Below are 17,028 nucleotides of genomic sequence, written 5' to 3'. Positions count from 1 at the left end.
GTTTACGGTGGATGATAAGTGTCGGATTCACAGAATTTGGCGGGAGTATACTTGGTTTTGGCGGGAGTGATATTGGGCATTTTTTTTTGTTTTTCCATAAAACAACATACTCGATCCGTATATAGGTTACAAATATATGAAATTGTGAATGGTAAAACTAGCAACGGTATTACTGTATGTCACTAGGTCATTGTCATATTATTTTATTGGTTTACTTTAATTTTATTTATATTCTACCTATTTGATTATCAATTAACTAGTTATTTAGAAATACTTTTCCTTGATGATAACTATAATATTTGTATAACTTCAACTTCATGGATTTTCTTATTAACGTCATATTTTGGTGGCAAGTTTGTATTTTTTTTTTTTTTTGGTTATTGGTATTTTATGCAAGTTTTGATTAGCTTACCAGTTACCACTAATAACCCCAATGATACATGCATGGATAAAAATTACAGGAACCCCAATGATACATGCATGGATAAAAATTACAGGTTTAAAACTTGACAAAAATAATGAAAAAATTATATCATGTAATACATGTGTAATGATGATTTATTGGGCATGAGTTATATGCACTGCAGTTTTGAGTAACAATATGATACATGGAAACATTAGGTTCTCACTCATTTACATTTTATTCAACTTTCATAAGCTATTTTTCATTGATATTACAGTATATCATCAATTTTTAACCGTACACTATCAAATATCAAATATACTTAAAGAGATCATATTATCCATATTGAGTGATTTAAGACTAGAAAATAATGATGCATGAGATACCTCTCATTTCGGACGAATGACACTTTTATCCAATATTGTGGTGTTTTTAAACAAATTAGGCCAAGCAATTAGTCAATGACATAACTTCATTTAATTTAACGTTTCATTTGATTTAACTAAAAGTTAAATCATTCAAAATTTGTTGGATAAGAACTTTAAAGTTCAATTTAACTGTATAGAGAAATTTTGATGATCTTTTAATTTTGATTAAAATTAAAAGTCAAAATTTAAGTTTGATTTTTTAATCTTAATAACTGATTTTAATCCAAAGTGACTTTATAGGTAAAATAAGGATCCTTCAAAGTTATACCAACTTTATAGGTAAAGTTCAAAAGATCTCACCATTTGATTAAAATCAAAGTTGAAAATTCAAACTTGATTTTCGATCATTGATTTCAATCTAATAGTTAAGGGTGCGTTTAGTTCAAGAAAACTTTTCTGTTTTCCATGTTCATTTTCCAAGAAAACATGGAAAACAGGAAGCGCGTTCAAGTTATATTTTTTTAGAAAAGTTTTTCATGGAAACAGAAAACACTGTTTTCCACTTTCCTTTGGAAAACTTGAAAACACTTTTTTATTGTTTTTCCATTTCCTTTTCTATCTTCTAAATTTTGAAAACCTCACATTGTTTTTCATTTTTTGGTTTTGAACACATTTTCAAAATTTTTATTTATTTTTTAAAGATGGAAAACTCCTTTCCTTTTTCTAGAAAATTAAAAATGGAAAACTAGAAAAAAATTTCCGCAACTAACCACGCCCTAAGGATTTTCCAACTTCATCGCTAAAGTTGATTCAAACTTTAAAGGATCCTTATCTTTATAGGTAAACTAGGAGCAACTTTCATATCCCTATTCGAGTTTTTCTAATATGTATCTGAAGGGCACACATAAGAGTATAGAGGTGCAAGAAAAAACCGATTAACCAAACCGAATCAATTTGTAACCGAAATCGATTAGCAACCGGAATAGTAAAAACCAATTATAGGTCACCAGAAACTGTCGGTTACTAACCGATTACGCTTTTCAAAACCAAAACCCATTATTAACCGGTTAACCTATAACCGGTTAATTATTCCAGATAATAACCGGTAAACCAATGCCAACTTTGTCTATAAATAGAGGTCTTTGCACAACAAGAATATAACTTTGCAATATTCAAACTTCTGCAATGTTCTTGGTGAACTTGTGCAATATTCTCTCAATCGTAAAAAGGAACACTTCACGACTTTAAGTGTTTCGATTGTGAAAGAGAATTTCCAACTATAGATCAATTGTATTTCATAGGTTGTTAGGATATTTACATTTATATATTATCTTGGTTCAGCAACAATCTTGTATTTTATTTAACATCAATAAATAAAATACATTTGATCGAAAATTACAACTTGGTCTCACCATATTCACTTTATTGTATCTACTTATTGCATTGTCATTACTTATTGTCACCATTTAAGTAATTTAACCAAGGACTTGATATACATTCACTGTAACTGGTCGTCTCTAGTTCACTGTTTATATTGCAAAGAATTCTCACCAATGACATAGAGGTGTCTTTAGTTAGTACCATTTCGTGAAGAAGTTATGCTAAGAACTCTAACACATGGTCATTTGCTCCACGTCGACCTCCAATTCTTCATGTTCCGCTCGCGAGTCTTCGTGCAAATGTCTTGTGGCTTCATAGGCTTCCTCCTTGAGTCACTTGATGTCAATTACCTCTTTTCGCATCTTTCGTGAAACTGCATAATCATACGATTCATTACATACCAATAGTTCCGGAATAATAACTCATTTAGACATAGAAATAAAGCCTTTCAATATGGGTTTTTATGACAAAATGGACGCTCATCACTTATACACCGTCCTCTCGAGCGTCCCAAAGAGGCAAGACGCGGACGACTAATAGGCTGAAAATGCTCTGTGTGGGTCTACATTTGTAACTGTTCGAAACTTTTGTTTTTGTTTTTTTTAATCCCCAACGTTAACTTTACATTTTTCCAATATAAACACTAACAATTTTTCATTTTTAACACAACCAATTCAAATCATTGAACAATTTCTTTCAACTCATTTTTATCCTTCTAAAACCATTCAATTTTAAAATGGCGAGACAAGTGTAGACTGAATCCGAAGATCTTTTGTTATGCAAGTGTTGGATACAAGTTTATGAAATGGTTAACCCAGCACCCCAAAAATCTACCTGGACCAACATATATGAAAGCTTCAACGAATGCACCACTGAAGGTCCACAGAGCATATCTCAAATACTAGGTCACTTCAATAAGATTCGCAATGAATGTAAGCAGTTTCAGGCAATTTATACGAGGTTGAATGCCCAAATTCATTCTGATGAGTTGCTCTATGCAACAGCCCACCAGGAGTACCGCGAGAATTATGGAAGGGACTTCAGATACGAGCATTGTTTTAGGGAGCTTATCACGGTTCCCCACTTTCGTTTTCATTAAGTCTGTTTTATGTATTTTATTTAAGACTGTTTTATGTATTTTATTTAAGACTGTTTTATGTATTTTTATTTAAGTGTGTTTTATGTATTTTATTTAACTTTGTTTTATATAATGTCTACTTTGTATTTTAATAAAAATAGACTTTTAATCATAATTTAAATACACTACAAACTTATTAAAGATAAACATACAACATAATAATTCATAGAACACATTATTAAAAAAACAAATTTATTTCTTAATCTCATAAACTGCTCTGGCATTCATGATGAACTCATTGAATGTGTACATCGCATTAGCAAGTTATTGTTATCATTGTTGTTCTTATTATTTATTATTGTTCTTATTATTTATTTTATTTTTTTAAATTGTTTCTTCAGTTATTGTAAATCTATCTAGGTTTTTTTTATATTGTTTATGTGTGTGTGTATATATATATCTGTGTTATATGTAAACTACATCTCGTTTTTGATTTATTGTTTAGATTTAGGATAAGATGATAAGTTTAGTTCATAAAATAAATGAAATAATACTATTATTGGATTTGATTTAGTTGATTTTACTATTACAAGTAGATTTTATAATCTATAAGATCGTTTCATATACATATATATAGTCCATTTATTTAAAACATTTTACAATATTGGTTTTGTAAATTTTAGCAGTTTAAATTTTTTTACTGATAGTAGTTATATATTTAATTATATATTGACTATCTAATTTAGGGTTTTTTAACTTTCAATTCTAATTACATTTTACTCTTCATATTAATTGTATTAAATATTAATTGTTGTAGGGCTGCAAAATCTTAAAGATATTTTGTATGCAATTTTTTATGCTAGTAATTAGATAGATGTTGTGAATTCAATGTATTATGAATGTTACCTAACTTTTTTCTTTTATTATGTTGTTATTAGTTTAGTTAATTGCACATATGGTCTTTTCGGTTTGTACTAAATTACACCGTCCGACTCTAGAAAAAGAAAGTGCGTCTCTTTTTTTTGTGGCACATATGGGGTAAATCAAATAAAATTACACTCACAACCCATTTATTATTTTCTTTTCTTCTGTTGCTATTAGTTTAGTTAATTGCACTAAATCAAAATAAAATTATGTTTTCATTCTTTCTATCATTTTATTAGGCTATGTTCTCGAGTTTATTTTTAAAGGAAAGGGGAAGAAGTGAAATGAAATGAAAAAAAAAAAAAGAAAAAGAAAAAGAAATAAAAAATATTATATATTTTGTGTTCTTGAGTTTTATAGTAATGAAAGGAAGAGAAGTGACAATATATCATTTTTATGTTTTTGAGTCGAAAAGAAATGAAATGAAAAATAATAATTTGACAATTATACCCTTTTAAACAAAAATATTGACAAATAAACTTTTCAATAATCGCAATGCACCAATTGTACTTAGCAGGTAGCATCAATGCATTTTCATGGGACGAATTCAATAAGCTTGGTGTCAATATTTTAAGACTAGATCTGATCGCCTAACATCTTTTTATTTTTTTTCAAAGACATGAGACTATGATGTATTTAAGTTATACAAGCATACGTAATAAATTAACAAATAAAATTCCTAATATAGCTATATTTTTTTCTTCTTTTTTTGTCAAATAATCATGTTGATGGATAAAGACATAAAGTAAACTAAAAAGTGCAAGAAAAACCCAAAACAATCACATTGTGAAATCAAGAAAAACACAGATGATTAAGATGCTTTTTACCTGAAGTTAAATGGATGTGTTTGGTGAGCAAAATGAAGCTGACCCTGTTTTCTATGTTTGGCTGCAAAGGTAGAAAAGAAAAAGAAGGCTTGAGGAGGGAAAATGTTAGCATTATTATATAGTGGGAGATAAAGGTACATTAATAATTAACTAACATGTACAACCAGTTTCCTTTGCAATCACGTCATTTTTGGGCGGATGAGAAGCTGACCAAATTGTATTGACATGACCCCTCCAATTCTTTCCCCACCACTTCTTTTCCATTGCATAAAAAAACTCAATTATTATTATTTTACTTTCACTTGCTTTCTTTTCTTTCTTAAAATTCACTCAAGAACTCAGTGTTAGGGTTTTTGTGCTTCCTCCCACAGTTAACATAAATCTGTCAAATCAAGTAAGTATCCCTCCTCTTATACATCTGGATTTCTACACTACCAGAGGCGTACGTACCAGCCTGAGACCCCGCATGTTTTTAATATCAATCGGTATTATTGAAAAGATATATTTGTTTTGTTTGTTTTTAATATCGCTGAGCAGCTTAAAACTATTTTTCTCAAAACCCTTAGTTCATCTACCCAACTTCCTTGTTCATCTACACAACTCATTATTTAAAATGTTGTACATCTGAACTAAATTTAGTTTAAATCTGTAAGTTTGTAAATAATTCATCATTGTCGCAACTACGAGTCATATTACTTTTGAATTTAAAATGAAGCGAAAAATCTAAATAAATTACAAAATTGCTTTCATTGAGAGTCGAACTCAAGACCTCCCGCTTACTAAACGGGTGCTCTAACCAACTGAGCTATGAAAGCCGATTGCTTACTATTACACATTGAACCTATTTAACAATGCAAAAATGCAATCAACACTAAAAAGTTAAGGTGTGTGCGATACAAAAAGAAATACAATCTGAGAGTAGAATCAGAGACTGCGTAAACTATTTTTCTCAAAGACCCTTGTTCATCTATCCAACTCGGCACAGGTAAAAACAATACCCATAAATAATACACGTAGTTATACTTTATATTGATTTCCATCTTGTTTATATGACTGCAGCTATGTTATTCCCATATATATATGTTTGTATATGTATGTATTGTAATTCGGTAAGTTTTATTTTGGGGTTTTAGCTTGCTGGTTGTTTGCTATCTGTATCTGTTATTGAATAAAGTTTTCATCTTTTTTTACTCGACTATTTAGGTCTACTCTATTTATATATTGTACATATGTATAATCCTAAGTTTCTTTTTTTATTTTTGAAGTTTAAAGTTTATTGCTTTTATGTTCAAAATTACCAGATATGGTTCTTGTGTTAGTATTGTCATTACTAGGTTATGGACCCGTGTTAACACCACTAGCACCCTTAAATTTTCACTATTTTGTGCTGATTTATATAAATTAAACGGGTAAACAGTGAGGGTTTTCCTGTTCACGTTATCCGGTGATGGATAGACATTCTTTTAGCTCAGATTTAGCAGCCTAATCGGGTTGTTCTTTTTTTCATTGTTGCCCGTGACCAATTCCAACAACTTTGCTAGTGACCTTCAAGATATTGCTTAGGGCAGGATTAATGGAAATATTGTAGCAAATGATGAAATGATGAATGAACAACTATAAAATTGTCTGTACTATGAATAAGTAACATTTAAAGATACACATATAACAGATATACGGATTTCATTATTGATTACTGCTATATAATAGATAAATAGATATATAATCAAAGTTTAACTAAAGAAGATCAAACGGAAGTTGAAGACTTCGTTCTCGTTGAGAATCAAGACGTTGAAGGCATGGATTAGTAAAATAAGGGGAAGTATTGGTGTTTAATTTACTAATCCATGTGTGTTGAAGTTATGGAACCACTTATGTAAATAGGTTAAAGTTTTGTTTCGACTTTCGAGTGTAGTATGTTTTTATGAAAATATACAGGGGTCTATACTATCAAGGGATTAGTTCCTTAAAATGTAAGAAACTTTGAACGAATGTCTATAGTAGGAAATAACTAAAGTTGTGTGTATTGTATGTAAACAACTTTGAAATAATGTTTATTGTATGTAAGAATTTCGTTTCAACCAATTACAATCTGACAAGTGGCACCTGTATATGGTTGCCACATATGTTTTCTTACATACAATAAACATTTTTTTAAGTTGCTTACATACAATACACATAACTTTAGTTTTTTCCTACTATAGACATTCGGGCAAAGATAGTTACATTCCAGGAAACTAATCCCATACTATCAAACCCTTAAGTAGATTACTTCCATAGCTGTCATAGAAACCTATTCTTGAATGGGTGCCATGTTAGGGTTGACTGGGTTTTGACTCTTCACAACATTCATCACCACCAACTTGGCGCTTATATACAATTTATGTAATCACGTTTCACAATTGGAAATCAAAGTATAGTTATTGTCTTTTATCATTGCGTGTTGTGTTCATAAAGATCTTGGACAACAAACTAAAATGGGAAAGGATGCAAAAGGTGGTGGAAAAGGGAAAGCAAAGGCAGCTAGTAGTGAAGTTGGAGATGCAAAGGGAAAAGCAAAAGCTGGAAAGGCTGGAAAGGCCGCTGACGGTCTTGGCACCTGCACATATGTAAAAGGTTTCATCTACTTGTCGGCTTTGTGTTTATATTACTACGTCTGTTATTCTAGGTATAACATATAACGTGCTTAACTTTGTCGAAAATTTATTTCAGCAAGGCATATTTTATGTGAAAAACAAGGTAAAATCAATGAAGCGTACAAGAAGCTCCAGGATGGATGGCTTAGTAATGGAGATAAGGTTCCTCCTGCTGAGTTTGCAAAGGTAATTGTCTTGGTTTGATAACTGTCATTCTTTTATATGCCTTGGAGCCTTTATTCTTTGGCATTATAGTTATTAGAGCAATAATAATAGTAGAATATGGGGTTTTTTACATCATTAATAGTATCTTGAAGAAGGGGTTTCAGATAGCCTTGCTAGATAGACCTGTTGGGTGTAACCACTGTTATACAGATGTTGCTCTAGGAACCAACGCGGAAGTTATTAGTAGTCTGTAATTTACGGCTTATAAGGTTCCCTAACTTCTCATTATCTATCACTGTAGGCAGCGTTGATATGAACTCGCTGATTAGCTTTTCATTTTTTAATAGGATTAGCTATTACAAATCACCCTTCTTAAGTTACATTCTTCTATTAATGTTGGATGGGTTGTAGCAGTTTGGTGCTGAGCATATGCATATCCCTAACCTGATAATGACCACTACCACATCAGTACTATTTTTTCAAACAGAATGAAGCTTTAACAATAATCTTATTATCAGTGATATAAAGCAAAGGAAGCAAGATGACTCTACCAACTCTTCTTGATAGTTGAAACAAATGTGTAAGAACATTATGACAATTTTTAAGAATCAAAGGATCCTCTTCCATCCTTGCAAGACTTTTACTCACATCATTTTGTTTGACAATTCTCTTGTACTTCCAAATTTTGCTCTCCTTACAAGTCAAACACCTATCTTTTATGTTCGAAGCGAATGTTTTTTCGCAGGCACTGTACTTTTTTGTGCCATGTAGCTTGAGGCAGCCTAGTTATATCTCTTCTTGTCACATTTTTTTTGTATGCAGATAGCAGCTGAATATTCAGAATGCCCATCAGGGAAGAAAGGTGGAGACCTTGGATGGTTTCCACGTGGAAAGATGGCTGGACCATTTCAAGATGTTGCTTTTAACACTGTTGTTGGAGCTACCAGCCCACCATTTAAATCAACGTGAGGCTACAATCTTCTTATTTCATTTTCTTGTTTTTCGTCACTTTTATACCTAATGTTTAAGCTCATACACAACTTCTTTCAATTTAATCTTTTTTTAATGAATCGTTACCGACTTGTAATAACTTTGTTCACATACAGACATGGATATCACATCATCTTAGCCGAAGGTCGGAAGAACTAGAAGATCTAATCAGCTTTGTATGATCTCCTTGACAATTAAATAAAGATGATATTGTGTTTAACCAGTCTAATGTATTTTCTATCTTGAACATATGGAACACTTTCGGATTTTGCATTTTGCTTCAAGAATCCGTCTTTATTCGGTAAATCTCTCAATGAAGTGATTTTTGCCGCTTTTCTTAATCTTCTGTTAATAGGTCCTAAATATTACGTATTTAACTGGAATCCACTCACCGCTAACAGTGGCTTCTGTTTGTATCAACAGACCCCAATGATCAACTGTGTAAAGGTTGTGCGTTCTTGATGAGCTATATGTGACTATTGTTGGTTTTGTGTTATGGACTTGAGGGTGGACAAATCTGAACTTGGATATTAAAATTGATTTTAAGGGAGTAAAATTTATCAACTATTCGGCAAATAGCTGATGACATCTCAATAGTTGTCAAATCTGAAAATATATAGCTTTTAAGATATAAGATACACATAGATGTTCATGTAAAATGTTTATAAATGTAGATACTGAACATGAGGAGAAGAAACTGTGATTTCCGCATATTTTGTCGTCAACATTAGTATAGCTGTGTATTTGCTACCAGGTACATGATAAGTCAGTTTTTGATACGTTATGCTAACTCTGTTGATATTAGGATGATCACAAGAAGTAGCCACTTGGTGGGTCATGCCATGACCACGCCTTTAGGCATGGTTGAATGTGGACATGATGAACACAAAAGCAGTACATCATAGACATCATTCTTGACCATCATTGTAGTGAAATCATATATTACTGAGTGTTGACTGTTAGCCTAGGATAGCAGGATGAGACCATTTGCTCCACCATTGTCCTTTAACAATGTAAATGTCACTCATTTGCCATTTTGTTTGTCATTTTCAGGTTTTCTTGAGTTTGATGTGGCTTAAAAAAAAAAACAACTCAGATTTAACAAGAGTTAGAATTACCATGACCATGTTATTTATAAGATTTGTGGAGCATTTAAATCATGGAAAACCAAACAAGATAATCTTTTGACGATGTGATATTTTTTTGTATTGTTGGGTCTCTATAATTTAAAAAAGGTTTTTGTTTGAAACTAACGGGCATTAAAAGGTTTTAACTTTTAAAAATTGGAATGTACTAAATACGTGTAATAATTGGTTTCTAAAATATTAAATTTAGATTCTTTGAGCAAAGAATTTCTTTCTTTTTACTTCCTCAACCTTGCACTTACTACCACATCAAAGTCATTTGTGTTATTATTTCGCTTATTTAATACATATATTTTATCAATTTCATTTTATTTTTATATTTAACTATTCCGGTTTTTACTGTTCCGACAAACCAGTTGGACTATAACCATCCTTGCAACCAGTTTAATGTCTGATCCGATTCGAAAACCATTACTAAAATTCAACGAATCCACATGTGTTATAAAAGGAGATCAAGTGGCCCACCCGGAGTCCTTTTTGGGGTTGTGGTGAGGGGATGTTGACTTGAAGATCAGGAATAGAATTTTAATTTTCCAGGTTTCGGGTATTTACTTCTTCAGACGTGTGTCGGTCGTGTTAACGTACCTTGGTCTACATGGGTGTCTTCGGGCTCTAACCTCCAAAACTTTGTTCGCTTGGATGTTACTATTAAGGTCAAACCATTAACCAATTAACACGATTTATAATTTTCCATCAAAAATACAAAAGTAAAAAAAATTATAACCAGGCGTGGAATTTCTTAGCGGAATGTTCGATTAGCTCAATGCTAGATTTTTTATGGTGTCCTCTTCAAATTGGGGGCATTTGGTCCCCCCACCCACAAGCCAAAACTCAACCAACCATTCATTCAAGATAACCAAACTCACCTCCTACACACGCCAAGCCAGTCAATCTAATCAATTCCTTTCCTTTCCATTCCCACATTCTCACTGTAAATTGCTTGAGGAAAGGGAAAAAAGAAAAATAAAATATGACAAGTGCTGCTACTACTTCTTCTACTTTGAGTTCATCAACAACTCTTGTTCAATCCTCACATACTTTTAATGGTGCCTTTGGCAAGGTTTCTAAACCCAATTCATTTACTTTTACTTCCAGGTACATACTTACATACATCTTTTGACTCTTTTTTTTTTTTTTCTTCTTCAAATAGGTGACTATATATTTCTTGTATTAGAAGCAAACTCTATGTATGTTATTTTGATTTAATTAAGTTAATTAAAATGCATATATATAACTGGAAATTTTGTGTCCCTCCCAATTTAAGTAGAGAAGCATGAAATACTGGGTCAATTTCGGTGTAGGATGGTAATTCTAATTTCTAACTCATATGCCCCATTACACGTTTAAGGCCTAACGAAACGTGGAGAGAGCTTTTCATTACGTTGTATAGCAAGCCTACGTTGACGGTATGGTTGGATTTTGGGGAATACAATAGTCATCCACCTAGATAGTTACCTTCCGATGTTTTCCATAATCCTGTGTGCTTGATTGTGCATACGGTATACTGAGATGTGAGTGAAGCAACTTGATCATATCATTACGGTTAATAAGTTGTTGTTCCAGATCTTCACTCTTTGTGTAGTACGGGTGATACAGAATGATAGTTGTTGGGTCTAAACCACCGTGAATTGATGTAGGAGAACTTAGACCAAGCTAGAAAGGGGCACCATGTAGTTGGTTGCTCATGAGCAAAGCAGTGGAGGCAGGTCTCGAGACACTGGTTGAGTACCTTTGTTTGCCATCCATTTGAGGGTGCTAGCTGATGTTCAATTGCAGCTTGGTTAAGCATCAAGTTTCAGTTGGGAACTCCATTTAGATTTCATTTTTGGGAGGGTAGGTTTGACTTTGGACTCGAACTCCAGTGCAAGGCTTGTTGCCTTATAAGCTGTGCGGATCTTGTGAATTCGTACATCGGTTTTCAACTTTTTTTAAGCCCAATATAAGAACACTCCCAATAAACAATGATCGGGCCTGTTTGTCATCCGAGAAAATCTTCTAGCAAACTCTTGTTGGTATCCTTTTACTGACCCTTTTTCTTTAGTCCTACACAGATATTCGTTACGATCCTTGAATTAGGGAGGCCCAAAGTGTTTTTGTTGGGCGCTAGTCAATTTTTCCTACTATGCAAGATCCTGATCAGCAGATATCCAAGAATAGAGTGCATCTTTCTCCATATGCCACATCCACTTTTTCTTCATCACTGTGTTGTAAAGCTGAAAATATTTTTCCACTTTCACGATCCATCCTCTTGGGGGACCCTTTTTGCTAAAAGCAGGAAATCTAATTTTGTGATAGATTCATTGGTTAACATTGGAATAATTGGACTCTTCATCATCTTATCCTTCCGCCGCCCCTTGACTTTTCTCTGACTGCCGCCTTCCTTCAAGGACTCCACAGCATCAAGCTTGGTAGGGATCGCAGCCAAGTGTGCTGCGATGGAATTTGGAAGGTTTCATTCTGCCTTCAGAACCGCTCCGGGTAGCCAATATGTTTACCTCCAAATTTGTTTCCCGCCAATGGAACCAATAATAACATGTAGTAAAATGTAAAAGTCAGCAGGAAATTTAATTACTTGAATTAAATGGCCAATTCGAGAAAAGCAATCTCTCCAAATACAAAAAACAATAATCAAAATTTCTGAACAAAATTCAACTAAAGCCTGCTATTCATGCTACTAGCGTTTCCTAACTGCTCGTGGAAATGCTTTCGTGAACCACTCCTTTCCACTAATTCGCTGCCGTGTTGACCCATTGGATCTATCCAATTACTGAATATAGTATTAAGCACATTAACTCTGGCCCAACGTAGATCAGGTCACCTGCATTGATCCGATTCTTCTACCTGCTATAAACCCGCTGGATTCTATGATAATGTTCTTATGTTGCTATCTACTATAATTTAGTGTTTTTTTCCATCATGTGGACATTTGTTTTGGAACCGAGGGAGTACTTATTTAGGGCTTGTTCTATGAGGCCATAAACCTCTTGTGCTGATTTGTATTTTAAATATAGCTATCTAATAATATGGTATTTTAAATATCGAATTTTATGAATATAGGAAAGCAATTAGAACTGTTGTGAAGGCTTCTCGGGTTGATAAATTCTCCAAGACTGATATCATTGTTTCCCCATCCATTCTCTCTGCTAACTTTGCTAAGTTGGGAGAACAGGTACACTAAGTTTCTTATATATGTTTAAGAAGTTAAAACTCAATAACCTGAAGATACCTGAAGTAAATTTGTGTTGTCATAAAACATTTTTCTTCTTGTTTAAATGTCTGAAGCCATAGGATTGTTAATTGTATAGTATCTTCTTTTTATAGGTCAAAGCTGTAGAGCTGGCAGGATGTGACTGGATACACGTTGATGTAATGGATGGACGTTTTGTTCCTAATATTACCATTGGACCTCTTGTTGTAGATGCATTGCGGCCAGTGACTGACCTCCCATTGGATGTGCATCTGGTATTTCTCATTTCATGTTTTAACATTTATGGTTATAGATTGAAGCTTTTGCTGATTAGAAACTGAAATATTGCAGATGATTGTTGAGCCTGAGCAAAGAGTGCCAGACTTTATAAAAGCTGGAGCAGACATTGTCAGTGTCCATTGTGAACAATCTTCCACTATTCATTTACACCGTACAGTTAATCAAGTAAGATTTCCTATTTGTAGCATTTGAATAGTTTTTATGTTGCTTTGCTGTAAAGTATTGTATTTACTTATCTCTTATGTATTGCGGTGGACCTTTTTTAAGGATATGTTGTAGGTAATATTAAGGAGTGGAAGTGAAATTTCAATTAAAAAATTGACCCGTGTCATCCTGTTACGGTGTTACCCAACCCACCCATCATGCCATAAAAAACTTTTGCTGAAGCAACACACGTATTTCATGAATAACAAGAAAAAGATGTTTAGAGTCAATTGCGTACTCACTTCTCATCTTTTATCTTCCAGATTAAAAGTCTTGGAGCTAAAGCCGGAGTCGTTCTGAACCCTGGCACACCGTTATCCACCATTGAATATGTCCTTGATGGTAAGTTGTAGTTTTTCTTTTACTCATTTAGTTTCTCATATGAAGTATTACGTTTTCGAAAAGAAAACATTTGATGAACAGTGACTTGCAATGCAATCAAAAACCTTTTGTTGGTGATCAAAGGGTGTTATTGAATTACAAAATTATTTTTTGGCTTGTTCAAACCCTAAAACCAGTCTGTTTACACTTGAAAAGAAATTCAAAGTTATTGAAGTATTTAACGGATATAAGTATGGAGAACTCTTTTCACAAAACTACAAAAGATTCTTTAGTCTCAATATTAGGAAAATTTTCATATTGAAGTTAGATTATTATTAATGTTAGTGTGTTTCTAATCCAAAAGGATTGTCTATCATGGATATTTTTTTTGTATTCGAACATTGAAAATGTATGTGACGGGTGAGGTATAATCTTTTTATTCAACAGTGGTCGACCTTGTGTTGATAATGTCTGTAAATCCTGGATTTGGTGGTCAAAGTTTCATCGAAAGCCAAGTAAAAAAGATCTCAGACTTGAGGAGAATGTGCGTGGAGAAGGTATATCTACTTTTTGGTATGTTTTAAGACTTAATTTTATTGCAGAATCACCTCATGTCATTTTCAATTGCACTTAACAGGGTGTGAACCCATGGATTGAAGTTGATGGTGGAGTTACTCCTGCCAATGCATACAAGGTATAGCTATATCTCATAATGAGCTCTTAATCTTTCTTAAAAGTTACATTTTCAATTCTTAGAGAAATTTCAGTAACATTTTTGTGAATTTGAAATTAGAAATGGTTGAGTAGTTAGATTGACCAAGGACACTTAATGTACACAAAGTTTAAATTCAGTAGAATTGATTAGTGTCTCAGATATGATATACAAAAGTTTAACTATTTTTATAATAACATGATTGTTTCGGGGATTTATGCATTAAAATTTGAAAGTACACCTTGGGCAACTTTTCATCCGTTGACTTCTTGTTTTAGTTAGTTTTTTTAAATTAGCCCGTTTGATCCATTAGAGATTTAACATAACTCGAATCACTCCAACCAGAAGTAAAATGTTTGACTTTGACATCTCTAATGAAAATCAATAATAGGAACTCAGGCAACATGTCACTTTTGATTGTAGGTTATAGAGGCTGGGGCAAATGCTTTGGTAGCTGGTTCTGCTGTTTTTGGAGCTAAAGATTATGCTGAAGGTAACCAACATTTAAAAAATAGAAACACATGTCTTCTTTCTTGTTTCTTACCCTTTTCTCTGTGCCATTGGATATTTGTTCTGCAGCTATTAAAGGTATCAAAGCCAGCACAAGACCAGTGGCGGTTCCTGCATAGAACGTGTCAAGTACATATGTGATTTCAGCAGTCATCGTTGCTGTAAGAAACTTCTGTCTTATTGAAACTTGTGGGTATTTAATTTTTGTATTCATTTATTTACACTGAAGAAGTGTGTGTGACATTTGAGTCTTAAACATTTCTTGAAACTAAATAACCGAAGATCATGCGTCATAATCAAACTACTTTAATGTAGACATGTAGTAAACTTGTTAAGATCATTTATTGTATAATCCTTTTAAGGCTCAAGTACACTGGTTGTCATGCCAAAGCTGCATACGATGGTCGGGGAAAATCCAGGTGTTTGGATGTGTGTTTTTGAAGTGGTTATTACTTATTACATTTTTCAAAAGAGTCAGATAATCAGTTGGTAAAAGTTGGGGGCAAATAGGTAATTTCATATTGTGATCATCCTGGCAATGAAGAAACAGAAGATCACAAATCTCCTATTCATTTGAGAAACACATCCCAAGTTTCAAACACCACATAAGGATACAGCCAGTGGAACGGAAAGGCCCGTATCTGAGGGCTTATCTCTGAACCCATTAGTTGTAAACTTCTGTAGGACCTTACGAGCTCTAAATGTATGATATAAACGAACTCTTATAAATTGATATTTGATGAACTTTTTTATCTGTGCTTATGCTTAGAAACTTTGCGTCTGCAGACAACAGGAGGAATATAATGGCGGATGTTATGCTGTTTCATGCTGTTGCAACATTAATCATTTGCTGAGAGATGTACAAATAAGGTCCATTTGTAAGTTACGAAAAGGTGCTTGTGTACAATGTCTTCATATAGAAGCGTAAATAAGTGTTGTTTTGTTGTAACAATTAGCCTTGTTAATTAATGCTTGTTTGCGAAGCATTGTCGTTGTATCCTATTTCTGTTAGCAGCAAACATACCTAAAATTGATGAAAAATTCTTAATCGTCTAGTCTGCATATCTAATGTTGCAACAGTTCAATCAGATTACAAAAATTCTATTTATTAGTGTTCCAGCCATGGAGAAAATTGAAACATTTCTTTTTCCACTTTCACCGGTAGCTTAAGAAGGTATGAATATAGATTTCTTGATGTCCTCACAAAAGGTCAGATTCGGACCTCTGATCTCTATAGGTAATCTGGAGGTGATCAAAGAACGTATTTGACAAAGGTCACAAGAATACCCGCGTTAAGCCATGTACATGTCTTTTTAGAACGGCTTTCTAATCTACTTCTACTCCTAAATTACACGTATGTCTGAGATGAACCCAGAACTCTCAAAAAATCTCTATTAATCCACCCCCACAAATGTGGGAAGTGAGACTTGAATTCAGGTGGATTTTCCCGTCAAAGACTTTACAAATGAGCCACTAACCCCATTGGTTAAGCCATGTACTGATGTACATGTATTTTCTAGATTTGTTGTAAACAATGAACATGCCCTTAGTTTGTTTTATTAGTTCAAATGTCTGCCTCAAGTTAGGCTATATTTGGTATTAAATAAAGGTTTTTTTTATTAGTTCAAATGTCAGCCTCAAAGTTTTGCTATAATAAGTATTAAATTAAGAACTCTGATAATGACATCGATATGTTATAATATGTATAAAAATTGGAATTTTTATACATAAAACACCAACCTCTTGGATGTCTTAACAGATTTTTATCAGTTTATGTATGTAAATATGTAAGGTTATCAGTTTGCCTAAACAAACCGTCCACTTCAGCAATACATAAACAAACTGTTCCAGCAAACTGAACCAACATACTATTCTCATTTA

General features: G+C 33.1%; 2 protein-coding genes and 1 non-coding gene across 4 annotated transcripts; 2 read left to right on the top strand and 1 right to left on the bottom strand.

Annotated features, from left to right (window-relative positions):
- Positions 1 to 5,721: 5,721 nt before the first annotated feature.
- Positions 5,722 to 5,795, bottom strand: TRNAT-AGU. Its single transcript has one exon. It is a non-coding gene; the product is annotated as a tRNA-Thr (tRNA).
- A 63-nt stretch (positions 5,796 to 5,858) lies between these two features.
- On the top strand, positions 5,859 to 9,109 carry LOC122607626 (peptidyl-prolyl cis-trans isomerase NIMA-interacting 4). The gene is made up of 5 exons (XM_043780642.1): positions 5,859 to 5,965; positions 7,435 to 7,593; positions 7,690 to 7,799; positions 8,601 to 8,743; positions 8,885 to 9,109. Exons 2-5 carry the CDS (start codon positions 7,455 to 7,457, stop codon positions 8,925 to 8,927), a joined length of 435 nt encoding a protein of 144 aa, XP_043636577.1. The 5' UTR covers positions 5,859 to 5,965; positions 7,435 to 7,454; the 3' UTR covers positions 8,928 to 9,109.
- Positions 9,110 to 10,777: 1,668 nt separating this feature from the next.
- Positions 10,778 to 16,202, top strand: LOC122607248 (ribulose-phosphate 3-epimerase, chloroplastic). 2 transcript variants are annotated; one of them, XR_006325019.1, is made up of 10 exons: positions 10,778 to 11,008; positions 12,971 to 13,082; positions 13,235 to 13,375; positions 13,452 to 13,565; positions 13,868 to 13,946; positions 14,373 to 14,482; positions 14,563 to 14,619; positions 15,061 to 15,130; positions 15,217 to 15,336; positions 15,934 to 16,202. XR_006325019.1 is itself a non-coding variant. In XM_043780185.1 (10 exons), the coding sequence occupies exons 1-9, from the start codon at positions 10,884 to 10,886 to the stop codon at positions 15,264 to 15,266; spliced, it is 858 nt and encodes a 285-aa protein (XP_043636120.1). In that variant the 5' UTR covers positions 10,780 to 10,883; the 3' UTR covers positions 15,267 to 15,308; positions 15,934 to 16,202. The 2 variants fall into 2 exon arrangements, 1 of the variants encoding a protein (XP_043636120.1); XM_043780185.1 differs by having other exon boundaries at positions 10,780 to 11,008; positions 15,217 to 15,308.
- The last annotated feature ends 826 nt before the right edge of the window (positions 16,203 to 17,028 follow it).

This window comes from Erigeron canadensis, chromosome 7 (genome assembly GCF_010389155.1).
Source record: "Erigeron canadensis isolate Cc75 chromosome 7, C_canadensis_v1, whole genome shotgun sequence".
In the NCBI taxonomy this organism is placed as follows: Eukaryota; Viridiplantae; Streptophyta; class Magnoliopsida; order Asterales; family Asteraceae; genus Erigeron; species Erigeron canadensis.
Note: the sequence above shows the minus strand (reverse complement) of the source record. Positions and strands in the feature narration are given on the sequence as shown.

Coding starts and splice junctions, on each gene's coding strand:
- LOC122607626 (XM_043780642.1), top strand. CDS start 7,455: ATGGGAAAGGATGCAAAAGGTGGTGGAAAAGGGAAAGCAAAGGCAGCT. Junction 7,594..7,689: donor CACCTGCACATATGTAAAAG/GTTTCATCTACT, acceptor AATTTATTTCAG/CAAGGCATATTTTATGTGAA. Junction 8,744..8,884: donor AGCCCACCATTTAAATCAAC/GTGAGGCTACAA, acceptor GTTCACATACAG/ACATGGATATCACATCATCT.
- LOC122607248 (XM_043780185.1), top strand. CDS start 10,884: ATGACAAGTGCTGCTACTACTTCTTCTACTTTGAGTTCATCAACAACT. Junction 14,620..15,060: donor CTCCTGCCAATGCATACAAG/GTATAGCTATAT, acceptor TTTTGATTGTAG/GTTATAGAGGCTGGGGCAAA. Junction 15,131..15,216: donor AGCTAAAGATTATGCTGAAG/GTAACCAACATT, acceptor TTTGTTCTGCAG/CTATTAAAGGTATCAAAGCC.